The 21,179-nt window shown below is 39.6% G+C and overlaps 1 protein-coding gene across 8 annotated transcripts in view; it reads left to right on the forward strand.

The window, feature by feature from the left end:
* The window catches only part of LOC127946125 (histone-lysine N-methyltransferase 2C), a 155,560-nt gene that overhangs the window by 92,062 nt on the left and 42,319 nt on the right, over positions 1-21,179 (forward strand). For 6 of the 8 annotated variants that reach the window (XM_052542427.1, XM_052542426.1, XM_052542433.1 and 3 more), the window contains exons 13-18: positions 7,896-8,003; positions 8,126-8,952; positions 12,228-12,347; positions 13,721-13,837; positions 16,603-16,707; positions 17,028-17,132. In XM_052542427.1, coding sequence (XP_052398387.1) covers positions 7,896-8,003; positions 8,126-8,952; positions 12,228-12,347; positions 13,721-13,837; positions 16,603-16,707; positions 17,028-17,132 — 1,382 coding nt within the window. The remainder of the gene's footprint in view (positions 1-7,895; positions 8,004-8,125; positions 8,953-12,227; positions 12,348-13,720; positions 13,838-16,602; positions 16,708-17,027; positions 17,133-21,179) is intronic. The other 2 variants (XM_052542431.1, XM_052542432.1) reach the window with 2 other exon arrangements.

The following is a 21,179-nucleotide window of genomic DNA, read 5'->3' on the forward strand; positions in this document are numbered from 1 at the left end:
AGGATGGTTCACCAAAAATTAAAAAGAAAAAAATAAATCTTTCTAAAGCTAAGTTTTTTAATTTCTGTTTGATGATTTTTTCCATTTAACACAATAATGACAAAAGTGAAAGTGAAAGTGACGTGACATTCAGCCAAGTATGGTGACCCATACTCAGAATTTGTGCTCTGCATTTAACCCATCCGAAGTGCACACACACAGAGCAGTGAACACACACACACACACACTGTGAACACACACCCGGTGCAGTGGGCAGCCATTTATGCTGCAGCGCCCGGGGAGCAGTTGCAGGTTCGATGCCTTGCTCAAGGGCACCTAAGTCGTGGTATTGAAGGTGGAGAGAGAACTGTACATGCACTCCCCCCACCCCCAATTCCTGCCAGTCCGGGACTCGAACTCACAACCATTCGATTGGCCATTAGGCCACAACTTCCCTAACTTCCCTGACTTTGAGTTATCGATCAGTGATCAGTGCATAAAATCATTCTGTCAGTGTGAAAAAGCTATACCTGTATATACTATACAGTGTGAGGGGCTTAATAAGGATGCAAATTCACTTATTGAAAAGCTGAAAAACAGCGGTTACAATGGTAAACAAAACAGTGCTGCGCAACTTTCTTGTCACAGAGAAGTCAAACAGTATTTCCATGTTTTCAAACAAATTTACATTTATGTTCTCTGTAGGGTATATTATCAAACACCACCAGGTTTCTTCGCAGTGCAGTGGAGTTTTGGTTTGTAAACCTCTCTGTGCTATTGGCGACATGCAAATGTTTGTGTCAGTCTGAACAGATGCATTAATAGCTGTTCATTCAAATTTTATCACACACAATTTTTGCACTTTTCTCTGTGTGAATGGGACATATGTCAGATTTTGTTGCTGTTAATGTTATTTAAATGTGAGCTTGGCAGCCGTTTTTGAAATTTTTCCCCATTAAATTATATAGTCTTGCATTCTTAATGCTTGCCATTCACATAGCCCTGCATGTGCTGTGGGTGTCTGAAAAGAGTTCATTTGGAGTGTTCATATACAATAAATAATAATGTAGTGTTGCCCAATTTGCCCAGAAGCGATTGGGTCATTCATGACAATTTAAAATCCATGAATGTGGCAATGAGAATATGCATACTTTTACTTCTGAGATTCTCAACTCTGGACTTGCCAGAAACTGCAAGTCCAACAATTAATGAGGCTTCACTTCATGTCTTAATCCATTTACGTCTGGTAAATATCGACCCATCGACTAATTGGGTACTTTTGTGGATGACTGGTTGACTATTAAAAAGGGGTAATCTTGTAGAGCCTAGTGTTGTTTTGACATTAATAGTGTAAAAGTAATTTTGACATCTTTATTACATTTATAGATAGGTAATTATAGAAGCTCTTTGGGCTTATGGCCAAATGTTAGAGGAAGGGGGTATTTTCCCAACGGTGCAGTAAAATGACTCCTCCACCAATCTAAAGGTTTTTTGTTGCCATGGATGCGTGATGCCATCAGTGATTCATCCTGACATGGCTGAAAAGAGCCACAGTCACGCTTACTCACATGACCCAGTGCACAAACAACACAATCACCTGAGCTGGTGCACAGATGGCTGATTGTAGCTGCTGCATAGCTGCTTTGAGATCTGCTTCTATCATGATGTTATGAAGTGTTAATCTGTTAGGCTGGAGACTAGAGCCTGTCTGATGTCATACCCACACTGGGGATGGTAAATCCTTTAAGTTTATCTGCTTTGCTCCCAGGCTGTGTGCAGCGCTGCCAGTTGACACTGTCAGGTGAGTATTGATGAGTGAAGTCAGTGTCGAGAGCTTATGGGAGTTTGCAAACCCTGAGGCACACCCGATCAGCAATAATAGATGTTTGAAACCCAGCATCAGTGTGCAGAGTTAGTCAGAGAGCATACTTGCTCTGCTCTCTGGAGTAGGAATGTGTCAGTATCTTGTTTTGAACCCCTCTTCTTCCTTGTCTGTCTATTCGGACTGCAGTCATTGCACATCAATGCTTCGTGACCTCAGTGGCCTTTCCTCTTGTTCGAACTCTAGATGTCCACCGAGGTACCCTGAAGCCTGTTTACATGCTGCCTTTACTGGGCAGCCCAACAAGTCTAAACTTTTTTGAGGGCCACAATATAGAACAGCGTTGTGTTGTGTTGTTTTAAGTCTGTCACCATATAAAAAAAAAAATGAAATATCGATAGCATGTTATTACAACATATATAATAATATTGTAAATAATCCAACTCCTGTAACTGTGTCTTGATGACAGTCCAGTGTAGTAAGTGACAGTTGTGCACCTCAACGCTGGTTGTCATCGGTCATAAAATGGGGAAAAAGAAGATAATGACGATGCAGTATGCAGCTATGGGTTTGACACCCCAATCTGCAGGAAGGGATTCAATGCTCTTTCCTCCACTCTCTGTATTTTAAGTGTAAAAATATATATATATATATATACCACATTCAAAATACCAAAATATTAAATTCAGAATCAGAATGAGCTTTATTGCCAGGTATGTTTACACATACGAGGAATTTGTTTTCGTGACAGAAGCTCCGCAGTACAACAGAATGACAGCGACAGAACATAAAACACATAATAAAAAAATAAAATAAAAAATAAGTAGATAGTGAATGACAATATACAAATGACAATTGTAGGCAGGTATATTACAAAATGAAGTTATGCATGTACATATATATTGTGTGCAAAATTTAAGTGTATACTAAGTATGTGTGTTAGATAAATAAAGTGTGTGTGTATATAAATATAAAGTGTAGTGTGTTCCACAGTTATTATCAGCTGTTCATAAGATGGATTGCCTGAGGGAAGAAACTGGTCCTGTGTCTGGTCGTTCTAGTGCTCAGTGCTCTGTAGCGTCGACCAGATGGCAACAGTTCAAAGAGGGAGTGTGCTGGATGTGAGGGGTCCAAAGTGATTTTGACAGCCCTTTTTCTCACTCTGGATAAGTACAGTTCTTGAATAGATGGGAGAGTTGAACCGATGATTCGCTCTGCAGTCCGGACTACTCTCTGTAGTCTTCTGAGGTCAGATTTAGAAGCTGAGCTGAACCAGACAGTTACTGAAGTGCAGAGGATGGATTCAATGATGGTGGAGTAGAACTGTTTCAGCAGCTCCTGTGGCAGGTTAAACTTCCTCAGCTGGCGAAGGAAGTACAACCTCTGCTGGGCCTTTTTCACAGTGGAGTCAATGTGAATGTCCCACTTCAGGTCCTGAGAGATGGTGGTTCCCAGGAACCTGAATGACTCCACTGCAGTCACTGGGCTGTTCATGATGGTGAGTGGGGTGAGTGCAGAGGGGTCTCTCCTGAAGTCCACGATCATCTCCACTGTTTTGAGCGTGTTAAGCTCCAGGTTGTTGAGACTGCACCAGACAGCCAGCTCTTTTACCTCCTGTCTGTAAGCAGACTCGTCACCGTCCTGGATGAGGCCGATGAGTGTGGTGTCATCTGCAAACTTCAGGAGCTTGACAGAGGGGTCCTTAGATGTGCAATCGTTGGTGTACAGGAAGAAGAGCAGTGGGGAGAGAACACAGCCCTGGGGAGCTCCGGTGCTGATTGTACGGGTGCTGGATGTGTATTTTCCCAGCCTCACTAGCTGCTGCCTGTCTGTCAGGAAGCTGTTGATCCACTGACAGACGGAGGTGGGCACAGAGAGCTGATTTAGTTTGGGCAGGAGGAGGTTTGGGATGATCGTGTTGAAGGCCGAGCTGAAGTCCACAAACAGGATCCTCACATAAGTCCCCGGTCTGTCTAGGTGTTGCAGAACATAATGCAGTCCAATGTTTACTGCATCGTCCACAGACCTGTTTGCTCTGTAGGCAAACTGAAGAGGATCCAGCAAGGGCCCAGTGATGTCCTTCAGGTGGGCCAGCACCAGTTTTTCAAATGACTTCATGACTACAGACGTTAGAGCCACAGGCCTGTAGTCATTTAGTCCTGTAATTTTGGGTTTCTTAGGGATGGGGATGATGGTGGAACGTTTGAGGCATGAAGGGACTTCGCACAGCTCCAGCGATCTGTTGAAGATCTGTGTGAAGATGGGGGCCAGCTGGTCAGCACAGGATTTCAGACAGGCTGGTGTAACACAATCTGGGCCTGGTGCTTTTTTCCTTTTCTGCTTCCGGAAGACCTGGCGCACCGCATCCTCGCTGATCTGAATTGCAGGTGCCCCACCTGAGAGGGGGGATGCAGGAGGTGTGAATGGTGAGAGTGCTTGATTGGAGAGGTGTTCAGGATGGGTTGCAGGAGCTGTTAATGGTGTGAACGGTAGTTTGGAGAGGCATTCAGGGCTGGTTGCAGGAGTTGTGAAGGGTGTGAATGGTTTTGTGGGGAGGCGTTCAGGGCAGGTGGTGGGTGTTCTTTCAAACCTGCAGTAAAACTCGTTCAGATCGTCTGCCAGTCGTTGATTCTCTACAGTGCTGGGGGGTGGTGTCTTGTAATTGGTGATCTTCTTTAGACTTTTCCACACTGATGCGGAGTCATTGGAAGTGAACTGAGTCCTTATTTTTTCAGAATAATTCCTCTTTGCCACTTTGATCTCCTTTTCCAATGTGTATTTAGCCTGTTTATACAAGACATTGTCCCCCTTCACGTAAGCATCTTCTTTGGCCTGACGGAGCTGTCTGAGTTTTGCAGTGAACCACGGTTTGTCATTATTGTAAATTAGTTGAGTCTTTGTAGGAATACACATATCCTCACAGAAACTGATATATGAGGTTACAGTCTCTGTGAGTTCATCCAGATCGGTGGCAGCAGCTTCAAAAACACTCCAATCAGTGAGGTCAAAACAAGATTGTAAATCCTGCTCTGCTTCATTAGTCCATCTTTTTACAGTCCTTGATACAGGTTTAGCTGATTTTAGTTTCTGCCTGTAGGACAGTATAAGATGAACCAGAAGGTGATCAGAATGTCCCAAAGCTGCTCGTGGAACAGAGTGAAATGCATCCTTTATTGTGGTGTAACAGTGATCCAATATATTACTGTCTCTTGTGGGACATGTAACATGCTGTCTGTATTTTGGCAGTTCACGGGACAGATTGGCTTTATTAAAGTCCCCGAGAATGATTAAAACAGAGTCCGGGTGTTGTTGTTCTGTCTCTGTGATCTGATCAGCGAGTTTCTGTAAAGCTGAGCTCACATGCGCTTGAGGATGGATGTAAACACTGACCAGAATGAACGAGTGAAACTCCCGTGGCGAATAGAATGGCTTGCAGTTAATGAAGAGTGTTTCGAGATTTGAGCAGCACGTCTTCTTTAACACCGTTACATCTGTACACCACCGTTCATTGATGTAAAAGCATGTCCCGCCGCCGCGCGATTTCCCAGTCGATTCTGATTCGCGATCCGCTCTAAACAGCTGAAAGTCCGGCAGATGGAGCGCGCTGTCCGGTATGGTGTCATTCAGCCAGGTTTCCGTGAAACACAGAGCAGCAGAGTGTGTGAAATCCTTATTTGTCCGAGAAAGCAGAAGGAGTTCGTCCGTTTTGTTGGGTAGAGAGCGGAGATTTGCCAGATGGATGCTAGGCAACGGCGTTCGAAATCCGCGCTTCCTGAGTCTGACGAGCGCTCCCGCTCGCTTCCCCCGTCTGCGCGTCCTGAAGCGCTTGATCAGCGCTGCCGCTCCTCCGATAACAACGTTCAGTAAAACATCTGAATAATTGAAATCCGGAAAAACATCTTGTGGTGCGTTCTGCCGAATGTTCAGCAGTTCTTCCCTGGTGAAACTGATGGCAGGAATATAACTAAAGGCAGGACAAACTAACAAAAACACAAAAACATATGCGGAGCTCGTCACGGAGGCAGCCATCCTGTATCGGCGCCAGCGATTCTTTGATTATTGTAATAATATTATCATCTCACCTGCAATAATCATAGTGAAAATCGTGGAATGAAATGATCACAATTAATGCATGCATATAATTCAACAGTGCAACTGTTTGATTTAAGGGCCCCTTTCCTTGAGGTTAGCTCCAACATTGATCAAAATCACCTTCCATGTAACTTTCTAGAGATGCTTAGCTTGTCCTAGGGTTGGAACTAAACTCTTCAGGAATGTTGATAAGTCCAGGTATAGTATGACTCGTCAAATCATGTGGCTTGTTGAGGAAAAGTCATTTTAGGTGTGCAATAAGCGATTGGACTTGTCACAGAAACACCTTATCACAATTATCAATTTTCACACTCAACATATCCGATGTCTTTCAATTTTTTAATTATTTTAACTGCAGGAGACACAAGGGGATATCATTCTGCATCTATGTAGGTATGTAGATTGTTAGGTCTAGGTTGTGCAGTCTGGGGGAGGAGAAGATTACTCTCTAGACTGTGACTTGTCCGCCTGGGTTAAAAATAGCTAGGAGCTCTAAACCAATGAGGTTTTCATCTTCCCTGCGCTGCTGGTGGATTGTAAGTGTAGAGACGTTATCAGGACACCGCAACCAACCTCACTACTCTTTAGCACTCTGAATGATGTCCTGAGTCTTTGACGGCTCTACACGGTTTCTTACACCTCAGGTTAGATTCAGATGAAGGGTTTGCATTGTCAACGCAAGGTGGTCATATAAAACAGGATTTTCTTGCTGTTTTAAAATAAAGTAGTTTGATATGCTATGTAATAAAATACTATATCATTCATTTTAAGCTCCTCCCCAGGCAATTAATATTCAGAAATTGTCATGTCTGTGACATCACAGCCATGAGCACATTTCAACATTTATTCATATTTCTTCAAATCGGCTAAGCAATAGTGTGCCATGGTCCGTTTTTTTTCTTTTTTCTGTTGTTGGAATCCAGTAAATAAATACGTAAAACAACTAATTAAAAAAAACATAATTATGGTTTTGTTTTAGCTGGTTCTCATTCAGTCAATCTAGAGCTTATCCATTTTGTTCATTGTTTTGGAAATGTATATTTTGACGTTTGAATTCCTGCATTATGTAGGCGTCAGAACACTGTTTGTTTTTGCTCTAACAGTTATTCTGGGGTGATTAATGAAGAGTGCAGAGCATGGCTCGTGTTTGTTTATTCATTTCTGTGTGCCCTGTAAGAGACAATCTCAGCAGTGTCTTACAAGAGCAGGGCTTGTAAATATGTTGTCATGGGGATGACTGGCACAATGGACTGAAGTATTCCTGTTCCCTGTTCAGAGTGAGGGAAGCGTAAATGTATGGTGGAGGAGGGGGCAAACACAGCACTGTTGAATTCGATATGTAAGATAGATATAGAAAATCCAGATTATTAATAGTAGAACATAAGATGTCAATTTTATAATTGCTCTTTTAATTCTCTGAGGAATCATGCTATTTATGCGATTTAGGATTGAAAAATGGTTGGTTCAAATAATCTGACTAATGGAGCGAGTGGTCACTTTGAATATACTATAACTGTAATTTTCATCTTCTGTTTGAACATCTGTCCAGATGTCTGATTTTGGTTGGGATGAAGTTGTTGAAGGACTCTCCGAATATAAGTGGTGGTCAAGTGTTCTGTCAGATTCTCTGGTGCATGTTGTGATGCAGTTTGAGCAAAGATAATTGGAGTTCTGACAACCAGACACAAGCAATTTATTTTAATTCAGGAAAACAGAGTCAATGACAATAGTGTCCAAGATAAATACAATTTTCAACAAAAAATGTAATTGGTGTGACGTCTTGAATACATGTGAATGTACACATTTTTCATTTTTTCAAAGAAAATATCATATATATATATATATATATATCATGTCACTTTAAGTATGAATTGAAGTATTTTTGAATAAATAGAAAAAAAAATAAATAATGTCATTTCATTGGTCCTTGTGGATGTTCAGAATAGTAAATAGTTAGACAGTTGTTTCCTTGTGCAACTCAACATTTCTCTTTCCTATCCAGATATCTTCATGGCGGTTGAGGAAGTAAATGAGGCTGAGGAGGAAGTGCCGTTGGAGCCAGAGGCCAGTACTAGTCCACTTCCTTCAGTGCCAGAAGAGTTCCTGTCATGTAAGTTTTTCTTTACTCAGATAATCTTGTACATAACATGTGCGTAATGATTTGTAGTAAGGGTTTTTTTTTAGTCACAAACCCCTCGGAAGTGTTGTTATTTTTTTTTTTTTTTTATGCAGCTGCTGAACCTGCCCAAGAGATCCAGGTGACTGTCACTCTGACAGAGGGTTCCGAGCCTCCTCCGTGCGCCTCCACTTTAGTGGGTGTACCCTCCCTCTCCTTTCAGGCCTCTTCCACAAATGAAGACCATAACCAAGAGCACAGTTTCATTGGTGCTTTGGAAATGGGGAAGGAAACGGAGGATAAACTGCCTGATACTACAGAGGATGAACCTGAAGCAGATGTTTCAAAAGCTCTTCCTGCTTTGCCTACCAAAGAAACTTCCCCCAAACACTCTCGAGCACAAGAGGAAGAACCCATGGATGTCTGTCCCTCAGACCCCTCCAGTATGAAGGATAAAAGAATGACGAATGTCCCTGAAGCCCAGAGTGTTGTTGAAGAAGTTGGGCAGGAACAGCAGCAAGACAACCAACAGAACGAAGAGGAGAAGGTGGCAGATCCTGAGGTCACCTGTATTTTACCTGAGCCGGATAGTGTCCCACTGGTTGCTGAGTGCAGTCCTACCGTGGAGATGGACACTACACCAGCCAGCGACCACAGTTTCTCCAGTTTCAGCTCTCCCATTGAGGATAAGGGCCTCATCTTGAAGCATTCCCCGGGACTGTCCTCAGAGGGCTCAACCAAGTTGACCCAGTCCCCATTTTCCACTGGAGCCTCACCGAGGGAGACATCCCAAAGCCAGACACCTACCCATGGCCTGAATCCGTCTGGATACAGCCCCAGTTTTTCCAACACCACCTTCTTCCCCCTTACACCCAAGATAGGTATGGGAAAGCCAGCCATCTCAAAGAGGAAGTTCTCTCCAGGAAGGCCAAGGGTAAAGCAGGTAAAACTCTTGGTTTTTGGGCTTCCTTTCTCGCTGCTTGGCTCCTGGTTTCCCCTCGATCTCTTTTGGACACTGATTCTGTCTATGATCCACAGTTTTTAGCCACACAGTAATTACTCCTTTGCTCTCCATGTTCCTTCATCACATTGATTAGTGCCAGAGCGTAGCGTGTATTAATTAACATGGAAAGGCTCTTACTGTGCTGTCTCTGGCTCCGTCTCTGCTTCGCTCACTCATTCTTTTTCCTACTCTCTCTCCTGCCTCCCCCCCACCCCACCCCTGCCTTTCTCAAATACATCACTCACAGTATCCCAGGAGAGAGGGGGCTGGGAGTTGGCTCCAGAGCCAGGGGTTTATGCTAGTGGAACATAAAGGAGTCTTTTTGGAGGTGTGTAATTCGGATAACAGCTCACTGAGCTGGAAAGCACAGCACAAACCCATTTCCTCTTTGAGCTCTGGAGCAGGGGGGATACTGAAAACTCCTTTCTAGTGCCTTCTAACTTGTCATAAGTTTAAATTGATACTGGCATTGCGTTGTCTTTGTGCCCAGTAGAGTAAACTTCAAAGTACAATTAATCTAAGCATTCTTCTAGACAAAGATTAGTGTGCTCTTCTGGTGGTCACCTTGGCATCTCACTTTGGGAATACTTTCATCATCATTGATCTGATTGGCAGATCATACCGCAGCTCCCAGCAGGGCTTATGCACGATTATAAAGTTTATGTGAATATGCTAATGCTGGTGTGTACATAAGAGCCAAGTTACTGTACATAAGAGTTAGTCCACCCAGAAATGAGAATTCTGTCATCGGTTGCTTAACCTCATATCGTTCCAAACCCTTAAAACTTTAATTCATCTTCTAAACACAAATAAAGGTACTTTTAATTATAGATTTATTTTTTGAATGAAGAAAGATTTCTCTTCTTCTATTCCATGCAACCACAACTTTGATGTCTGAAAGTGTTCTTAAAGACATAGAATTTAAGCAGTTTCCTCTGTCTCTTGTGAGGAGCAGATTCAGTTTAGGCATTTTGACGCAAATACATAGACCATGACAAATATGGTAAACGGAATATCATTCGTTCTTGCAAGTTTGAGTTTTCATGTTTACCATTTTTGAGCTCTATGTATTTGTTGTTCTGTGTGTATAGTGTTAATGAAAACCTAAATTAAATCTGTTTTTCATATAAATAGATTGGTCTTTACTAGGTATAGACTGGGGCATTCAAGACTTACCCAAGGGTTTTTATTAACAGGCGAAGTTCCTCTTTTATGTCTTTCATGTAAAGTTCTTTTGACTATCAAGCATATTTTGCTGAATTGTAATTTTTATGATGCTGCTAGAAAACGCTTTTATTCAGAAACATGCTTGCATGGAATATTTGAAAATGTACCACCTAAATGTATTTTAGATTTTCTATCTTATGTTAAGTTGAAATGTTTTATATAATGTAAATCTTATGGATGATACTGAACATTTTTGCCATGTAAATAGCCATGATGCTAACATAAAAAAAACTTAATAAACAAACAAACATATAAATAGATTGTGTGTCTTCCAAAAAAAAAAAAAAAAGTGGATTAAACCACTTGATTCATATGGATATTAAAAATATCATATGTTTTTAGTTTCTATGGCTCTGGTTGTTTTTCTCTCTGGAGTGTGAACCATCTGGATACCTCAGTGTAATTTGATTTGGCTCCAACTGACATTTCTGGTTTGATGTGTATAAGTGCGTTCATGAGTAGGTACACACCCCCAGTGTTATTGTGTGTGTGTGTATATTAGAGAGATTTAGTTTTATTTGGTTTTGTTGTGCAAATGAAGTAACTCCTGCTAACTCTCTTCAGAGATGATCAGGCTTGCTTTAGGCTCTAAATTTAGTAGATATTACAGGGATTTGCTTGAGTTTTTATTTGAAGATATGTATCTCTTGTTAAAGTATCTCTTGGATGCCTACCTAATAAGCTAAAAGGGCTTGCCTCTCCATGTATTTTATATTTGTACCATATTTGTACATTTTGAAAAGCCTCAGGGGCTGGAAATTCAATACAAAGACATGCTTCTTCCTCAAAATGCTCTTACTGAACTAACATTGCATGGCTGTCAATAAGCAATCACCAATATAAACACATTGATTTGTTTTGTCAGATTTTATCATTTTATTTGTTTTTATTTGATGTCTTTATTTACTGTCATGTTGGCATGATGATATTTGTTTCTTTCTAAGTTGCCTCCCTCGACTCACTCTTTAACTCATGTTTCAGGAGAGCTTTTCTTTTCTTTTCCTTTCTTTCTTTTTAATCCTTGAGAACAGTTCATGGGTCTTGTGTCTAAGGAATGGTCATTTGTTTTGTTTTATTAGGAAGCAATGTTCTGAGCTCAATACAAGTTGTGCCCAATTCACATCAAGAATTTGTTGATTACCACAGAAAATAATGTTAGATAAAAATGATGATGGAAATGGTATACAATGTCTGCGTTGCCCAGCTAAAAAAGTTCATATTTTAAATTTAGCAATATTGTGGGTCAGTATTATTGTGCCTGGTAATCATCAGTGTATCACACTGCTGTCCGCTGACATTACGTTGTATTGGAGCTCAGACATTCATGTAAAGTAGTAGTTTGGGACAAAATGATACATGACAGGGAAAACAACACAAGCAAAAAAACAACCGGCCCGTGGCTGTTATTTATAATTTAGAAATAATTTTTTTATTTTGTAAAACTAAAATAAAGGCCTTGCGGTGATTGTTATGCATTGTAATTATACTGACTAACACTCATTAGCTCGTCAAACAGGCTAAATGCTCCCCATGACGCTCTATGTTTGATCAAATTCTCTGTTTATCTCAAAGAACTGCTTGTTATCATGCTGTCACGATCACACTTGTTTTGTACAAACAAATAAGCATGGATGTTTTCATGGAGGCGTAATGACGCTTTAAAATGAGGATCCTCGTGTGTTTTCTTTGTAAGCTAATTTAGCAGACTTCCCATCAAATTGAAACTCACTCAAAGCAAATACTAACTATTGGTTTTCTTAAGACACGCAAAATAATTATGCAATGTCACTGTCATGTTTCAGGGTTTTGTCCCAAACTTCATATTTCATTGTATTGGCTTGATATGATGCATTTGTGTAGACGTTTTGCATTCATTTGACATGCTGTGTTCTTGTTGCTGGCTTTCACATTTATTTTGCTGCATTTTGTCACCCCTTATCATCAATATACCCTCCCCCCTCCGTCTCTTCTCCGCCGCTTTACCTCAGGGTGCATGGAGTAATCGTAGCGCAATGAGCTCGCCCTCCTGGTCTCCAGAGCGCTCGGATGCCTGGGACAGCCCTAAGACCAGGCCGATGCATGGGCTGCCCATCTGGACCATGAGATTGGTAAATGAGGGGAGGGTGTTGAAGGGTTTGAGCCCTGAAGGGGACTGAGCTTTTAAGATGAAGATCCATTGCATATTTCCATGTTCACATTGTGCATTAATATAATAAATGTTTGAGATGATAGCATGTTCATATAACAAACCCTGCACATCTCTACAAAACCATGTGCATGAGTTGCATCCTTTCCACTGCAGCAGTATCTCAACAGAATTACTGTTCTTCTCTGTGGCCGCACTTGAGCAGATTTAGAGGAGTGCCTGCCTTAACCCTCGTCTATTTTTTCCCTCTCCATAATTCATTTTTGCACAAATTAGACTCAGACTGTAAGGGCGACGGAGTACGCCAAGCTTCCTTAGGCAATCTCTCTAAATGAAGTTGACATCTCCTGTCTGAGTAGTGCTGCTTGGCTACAGTGAGGTAATTACCTGGGAGGAAGTGGGAATTGGGCCAGAGCTTCAGCCTCGATGCAAACGCAATGTGACACCTTCAGAAGAAGGGCGAGTTGGCAGAAGCCTGGCCTGAAATGTGATCTGTAAGTCAGTGTAGTGTTCAGGGAATTTGGCTGAACCTCAGAGGGTCAGATCTTGGGATGGACGGATGAGTTTTTATCACAAACACAGATGCAACGGGTTTGGTGCCTTCCAGAAAGTTTTCCACCATGTCAAGCTAGGGTATAGTTGGGTTCAGGAAATTATTTCTCCTAAACAGCAAAAGCATTTTCAGTGAAATCATTCAAGCAATAGTACCATGTGCTATTAGAGAATAATATGTGTGGATTTGAGCTAGGCGATATAGCGAATTTCAGTGCAATGAATGAAAACTATTTTTTTTTATTTTCTTTTTTTTTCCTTTGCAGAATGTAATAGTCAAAAAAATATATATATGTTCAAGGTTAACTGTTATTTTTTATTTAAATGCTGGTGTGTTGTTAATAATTTTATTATAATTTAGAAAATAAAAAAATCTATCTGAAAATAATCCACTGATGACTCTAGTAATTGAACATTAAAATTAAATACTTTAACAACTTTGTTTTTTATCTCCAGAGAACATTTCTGAGTGATAATATAAAACGTAAATCAGTGTTTGAAACATAAAAAAATAAATAATAATTTGTCCATATAGATCAAACTTAGCAGCTCTTTTACCATTTTAAGTGAGTTTTAAATCAGTGATGCCATTATAATACAATGAGTCTGTAAAATCTTAATGGCCAGATATAAAGCACATTAAAGTCATCATGATATCCCCATGTTGGTTTGTGGAGTGCATGTAGTACTCACCCTTTAATGCTATATATCAAACTCAATTTTCCCAAAGTGTGCCTTCATAGAAATGCAATAATATCCTTTCTCCCGGTCTCTGTCTGCTAGGGTCGTGGATCTGGCTTTCCTGGAAGGCGGCGACCCAGGGGAGCTAACCTCTCGGGGCGAGGTGGCAGGGGACGCTCCAGGCTAAAGATGGAGAGCAGCCCCGTGGTGACCCCCGGGGTATGAAGCCCCCACCTCTACAAGCATAAATAAAACAGCACTCAGATGTGCCTAATGCTCACATTAAAGTCTGGGAAATGCACTCACGCTCAGCAGAGCTTCAGCAGCAGTTCCCGGCCCAAATGGCCTTTTCAAAATAGCAAATGCTGACATTTTCCCCAACACAAGCGACTTGTGATGAAGAAGATTGAGGTTGTATGTACTTGGCTGCCAATATGATAAAACAGGCAATTGTGTACTCCGCAGCCATGCTGTGGTTTACACACAATGAACATCTTAACTCTGTCAGCCAGTCTCATTACAAACCAGTGGCACACTAAATTGTGACGTGTAGGCCTATTCACACTGAGTGTGAATTTTCACCATGACAAGCCTCTTCATTTAAACTGTCCATTCCTATGAAGCCCATTACACCAGCTAAACAAAGCTGCATTATTTTTTTCTCATCTAGAAGTTGAATACATTTTGCATATATATATATATATATATATATATATATATATATATATATATATATATATATATATATATATATATACAGTACAGACCAAAAGTTTGGACACACCTTCTCATTCAAAGAGTTTTCTTTATTTTCATGACTATGAAAATTGTAGATTCACACTGAAGGCATCAAAACTATGAATTAACACATGTGGAATTATATATGGAATTGTATACAAAACAAAAAAGTGTGAAACAACTGAAAATATGTCATATTCTAGGTTCTTCAAAGTAGCCACCTTTTGCTTTGATTACTGCTTTGCACACTCTTGGCAACAGTCTTGAAGGAGTTCCCCGAGAGATGCTTAGCACTTGTTGGCCCTTTTGCCTTCAGTCTGCGGTCCAGCTCACCCCTAAACCATCTCGATTGGGTTCAGGTCCGGTGACTGTGGAGGCCAGGTCATCTGGCGCAGCACCCCATCACTCTCCTTCTTGGTCAAATAGCCCTTGATGCCTTCAGTGTGACATAGTTATGAAAATAAAGAAAACTCTTTGAATGAGAAGGTGTGTCCAAACATTTGGTCTGTACTGTATGTATACATATATATATATATACATATAATTATAATTATTTTAATTTTTTTTAATCTAGCTGATATTAACAGATAATGAATAATAATATAATATAAATACTAGGGCCGGGACTCGATTAAAAAAACTAATCTAATTAATTAGAGGCTTTGTAATTAATTAATCGAAATTAATCGCATTTTAATCGCATATAAATATTTGACCTGAGAACAGTGAGAAGTAATTTTTTTTTCACATGGATTTATAGTATACCATTGAATAATGACTGAATACATAAGCTTAAGCAACAAAATAGTGTTTATTTTTGTTCAACCAAGTCTAGCAGACCAGTGCAATTTTTGCCATGAAGTGTAGCAATAGCATATTTAGAAACAATTTAGAAATAGTACATTTCAGAAATTCAGGAAGCTTATAGGTGCTGGAACCTTCTGTAAAGAGTTTTTTAAGTAAAACACAATACTGTCAATTACATTCAGAACATTGGAAACACTGACTATTAGAAAACATCTCTCTGTTGCTTCAGAGGCCATAACATACTAAGTCCAACTCTCAATAACCTTGGCCAAAACAATAAAGAGTTCAACATAAACTGTTGCACCAACAAAATAATACATAGTTCAACATAAAGTGTAAAGTCCACGCTAGCTGCTATATGTTTTGCGTTGAGGTGATACTTGAGGCTCGATGTGCTGCAGTGATATGCGAACATAGACAGTAAAAGAAGCGAACGCCAGTTGGTGCTCCAGTATAATCGGTCCGCCGAAACAAATCCAGTGAGAAACGTTCCGCGGTGCAAAAATAATGCGGGAATTTTTTTTTTCTGTAATTAATTAATCTTAGTTAACGCGTTATTTTTTGTGTAATTAATTAATCTCAATTAACGCGTTAAAGTCCCGGCCCAATAAATACACATGTAAGAAACATGACCCTGCATTGTGGAACCAGCACAGCAAGCTATTTTTTTTATTTTTATTAACAGCCCTGCTGTTTTTATGGTGCATTGCAAACTTAAAGTGATAGATACCGTAACCAAAAAATGTAAATTGTCATCAATCACTCACCCTCATGTTGTTCCAAACCCATAATATTTTTATTCATCTTTAAAACACAAAGATATTTCTGTATAAACCTGAGAAATGTCTGTCCATTTTCATCAAAGCTTCAAATTGTAAGTAAAGACATTGTAAAAGTAATCCAAATGAATCTAAAAATTAATCAACATACATACATTGAACACGTCAAACATGGTCAATTGCAGCTCAACCATACTTGCTTGATGAACAAGGACCAGGGAGGTTTGTACTCGCACTTCAAGCAAGTACGTTTTAACTCCCATTTACTATATTTGATGTGTATACTGTTAACATTTTTTTACGTGTGTAAATAAATCTCAAGTTTTGTATAATGTGTTTGGACATGATAATAATTAATTGATGATAATAAATAACTGATGACAGAATTTTCCCCTTAAGACAAGCTTGTCCCAATATAAGCATTAGTTGAGAAAAAATAAAGTAAAATTCTGGTGGAGTAATAAAAACTGTACTACTGTAATAGCCTAGCTAAATCCAGATAATTTAAGCAAGTTAACAGTTTAAATTGGGATTTGGGTTCCATGTGAATTAATGACCAATTATATCAAATTATATAAATTAATTGAGTATATATTGTCCATAGCTGTTTTTAATGCTAACCTTTTCAGTGGCATTAATTTTTATTTTATTTTGTTCCAGGTGAGCTTAATGGATTCTCCATATGTGGTAAAAGAAGAGGAGGAAAACTCCATGCACAACACTGTAGTCCTGTTCTCTGCCTCTGACTCCTTCACACTTAAACAAGTAAGTCTACCAGTGAACTTAAGGCAAAATAAAACAGTTTTGCGTTTTCGCTTAGTGGTTTCGTGTTTTTTTGCTACAGATAATCACAATTGCCTCAAAAAGAATTTGTGCACTTATCAACATTAAGGCACTATAAATAATAATTAAGGCACAACGTTTTTGAACATTAAGGCTGAATATCTGTAATTCAGTTAACACTGTGAAAACTCTTGACACATGATCATGCTCTAAAAAAATATGTGCCTTGGATGATCTTTATGTAAGCATGGGTGTGAGAAATAACTTCACCGGTGGACATCTGATCTCTCTTGTGTCTCCAGGACATGTGTGTGGTGTGTGGGAGCTTTGGGCAGGGTGCTGAGGGCAGACTGCTAGCTTGCTCCCAGTGTGGCCAGTGCTACCACCCCTTCTGCGTCAATATTAAGGTAAGACCCCCACCATAGCATTCATAGCTGAACCTGTTTATGGGCTGCTCTTATCTGGAGTGAAGGTTAATGGTGTGTGAGATAAGTGTGACAGGTCAGTGTAAGAGGAGCTGGATAAAAGCAGCCCGAGGGTAATGAGTAAAATGTTAAGAGGATTATGAAGCAGACTATAAAGTCTGTGTCTTATGTAGATAGACTAAAGCAGAGATCTTTATCCTGTAAAGACAGCAGGGACAGAAGAATACATCAGAGTGCTTTCGGTATCTCTCAGCGCTTTGAGATATGCCAGAAACTTCCTGATCTTCATTTAATATAAAAGGCCCAGATGGATTCTACATTTTTTTCCTCATATTCCCAGATCAGATTCTGAAATCTGCTGAGATTGATGTGGAGTTTTGTGCACAGAGATTCAGTGTGAGCCTGATTAGGAACAATTAAAGTAATAAACCTCAAGTGGCGGTGGTGCATTAAAGTGATTGTTGGTTGTGGAGAGTGGCTTATTAAGTGTTTAATGGCAGCCCTAGCAATATGATAAAAACACTAGCATTTTATAAATGTATTATTAATAATAACCCCAGTGATATAGTTTTGTGTAGCCGGACATTTATTGTCTTATAAACACCTGCAATCTCCATCATTAAAGGTGCCATATGCAAAAATTGAGGTAAAAATATCCATAACATGACCTACACGCATCAAAAGAATGAGAAGAAATAAGGGCGATGATGTCATAAAAAAATGTCAAGTTATAGGGCTGCAGAGATATCTACCTTAATTAGCATTAGCATTACTAGCCCCGGCCTGACAGGTGTCTTAATACCAGTTTCGGCCATGGGAGGCGGTATGCGGGCAACATAACCACCAGCCAACCTGCAATACACGAATAACTCGCAAGGCTTGTGGGCGTGTACTTGAACCTGATGTAAATCATGTGGAAAGTACAGCCCCCTACTTCATTTCAGTTCAGGGAAGAGAGAGAAATGATGTCTCAAGCCCTTGGCAAGAGACCCCTACCACCACCACCCGCTACAGGGAAACAACCGTGCTCGGAATCACAAATCAAATCCGATAAGAAAAGGAGCCGACCCAGAGTAAACATCGGCACTGTTTTCAATCACTGGAGACAACTGATGGACCATAAAGAATTGAGGCTCGTTTCCGAACTTGCAACATTTCTAACAGTAAGTTAGATGCTGTTAGTATTTCGCTAGAAGTTTGTTTTATATGTTTGTGTATTTGTTTTCTTGAAGTTATAACATAGCAATGTATCGAAGGCTGTTCGATAAACGTGCTAATGTTAGCGATGGCTAACCGTTACCCATTTTATTATATCATAACTAACCTGCTCTGTCTAGTATGTTGGTCTCCGTGTCCTCTTTGCTTCGTGGTTTTTCTGTGCGTGAAAAAATTGATGTGTGGCGTGAAAGCGTGTGAAAAGAGTCAATTGTGTGTGTCTCACGCTGAATGCTTGAGAGTTGGCACATTATTTCCCAAGCAGAATAAAGGTTGATTATTGCTGTTTAGTGTTTGTATTAATCTATGATGTGTCCCTGTTTGCGTACAGGGACATAAAAAATAAATTAAAAGTGATACGTGGACCAAGGTGTCTGAGATTGTTCATTTTAAGTAAAGGATCATAATATTTCGTCCACATCAATATTTAATGAGGTTAACTTCTTACTCCTTGTGGTTAGTCTGCACGAGATCAACAAGCTTGTTTGCTTTGCGGTCGCTTTAAATACAAAATAAGCATTCGATCTACGTTAGAGCCGTCTGAGCGTTCACAAATCTTTCTGCAGCGTCGTGAGCAGAGCGGTAAGAGCGATTTTTGACACTCTAGACGCCGGCGGTGTGAACGCACAGTTAGGCTTTGGCTATGGCTGTAGTGTTGTTGTGAAAGTAGGGGCGGAGCACAGAGACTATGCCGTTTCTCGTTTGTTACTCTAGAGTAGACCAATTCACTTTATTGAGGCATACTGCCCCCATCTGTTATGGAATGTGGAGTATGACTTGATTTTTTTTGCCAAACATTACAGATGGCACCTTTAAGGTTCAAGTACCCCTTCATCAAGGTTGTGTTAAAAGTTTCCCTACCAAAAACATAATGAGATAAAATGATTATTTATTAATTTTGAGAGCCCTGATATTTTATTTTAAATAGCAAATAGTTTATTTATTTTTTATAAACCCCCTGGAAGTACCACCTGAGGGAACATGTACCCCTTGTTGGGAATCCATAATGTAGCTCATTAGCTTATCTGCTGGCGGTTTGAGTTCTTCCTTGTTTTATTTAAGCTTAGTACATTAGAATAGAATTTAGTTCAGGTGTAGGTGCACATTTATCATCTATTATAAAACAGCTTGTCCCATCAGAATGTAGAGCTTGGAAATATCTACCTAAACGTATCTACGTATGTTTTTTTTTTTTTAGCATCCAACAGGCAAATGTCATGTCCAGGTGTCATGCATTCTGATGTCTAAACCAAGCACCTGTGAAAGAGCTGTCTTCCTCTCATTCAGTCGTGCAGTTGGTCTGTGCAAGCAGCTGCAGTTAACAATCACAGCTGCTGAAGAAATCCCAGATAACAGAACAAGGGCATTTATTTAAAGATAATAGATATCAATTCTGCTATTTAGTCACCCTCATATTGTTCTAAACCCATTTGACTTTGGGAAAAATGCTACTATTTCATACGGTGAAAGTGGATGACGATGTATACTGTCAAGCTTCAAAAATGCTATAAAAGTAGTCCATGCAAATAGGGTGCTACATTTCTAGGGTTTCAGGACTGTTCATTTTTTTATGTTAAAACTGGTGCAAAACGTACTGTATTAAGGAACCATTTTGGAATGTGGGGAAGTCTAAATGAGATTTGAGAGCTGCAGCAGAGAAGAACTTTTTATTTGATTTGATTTGATTTATAAAATTATACATATATATATTAATGACTTAACAAGCTTCAAAAGTTTGTAAAGATATTGTAAAAGCAATCCAGTTGAATTTAGTTTTTTATTCAAAGTTTTCTAAACAGACGTGATTATATGAAAATGATTTTTAATTTGTCAACACCAGCTCAACCATACAAAACCTCATTGGTTCTCATCATGCATCAAGCAAGTACAGTTGGGCTTGTGTTTACCATATTTTAATATGATCTATCCATGTGTGTTGATCAGTGTGAATAAAAGCCTGTAATAAATGTGTTTGTCACGTAAAGCCGAGAACACAACTACATGACTGTCAGGCCAATTATGAATGGAATTTGGTCTTGAGGACAGATCGTGTGCCCAGTCGGACAGGGTTTGTTCCAGTTAGGCTCAGTCACTATTTGCAGTCGGCAGGAAAAAGTTGCATAGTGTGAAGTATCTAAAGATTATAATCTTAGAATTTAAGAACCTGTCATTCCTCAAAGATTTTTGTAAACATGGTTAATATTTGTGGCTGACACCAGCGAGATGTGTTCACTGTCAAATATCATTTAGCATTCGTTTTGTAATTTTGTCTTTTTTCTTGATTAAGAGAAAAACCTTGATAGTCATTCTTGTTATTTTTTCTTGGCTTTCTTTTAATTGGTTAACACTGCAAATGAAATTCTTTCAGTGCTTGTCTCTTCTTCAACACTTGACACTTGACAGAACACTGCTCGATTCATATGGATTTTTTTTTTTAAGTTCCAAGGTTTGTTTTTGTGGACTTTCAACAGACGCAGAGAAATCTCTCCAATCTTTCATTTTTGGGTGAACTATCCCAATGAAGACGACTGGGAATTCACCTGATGAGATATGGATTGCTTGCATGCTTCTCTTTTGGGGTTTGACAGCTCCTGGTCACTATGTATTAAAAAAGCACTAAAAGTGTCATATCGTATTTTATTTCATTTTCATTTTTTTATTTTATATGAACTAGTCTTTTAACTCAGACTTTGCGTGTTTAAATAGGTTATCAACTTGTCATGTCAAGCATATATGAAGTTTTTCTTTATTAATATGCATCAAATGGTCCCGTTCCCCAGCGGAGTACAAACCAAGTGGTGCTAGTGAACAGCA

The sequence above is a fragment of the Carassius gibelio genome, chromosome A24 (assembly GCF_023724105.1).
Source record: "Carassius gibelio isolate Cgi1373 ecotype wild population from Czech Republic chromosome A24, carGib1.2-hapl.c, whole genome shotgun sequence".
Taxonomy (NCBI): domain Eukaryota; kingdom Metazoa; phylum Chordata; class Actinopteri; order Cypriniformes; family Cyprinidae; genus Carassius; species Carassius gibelio.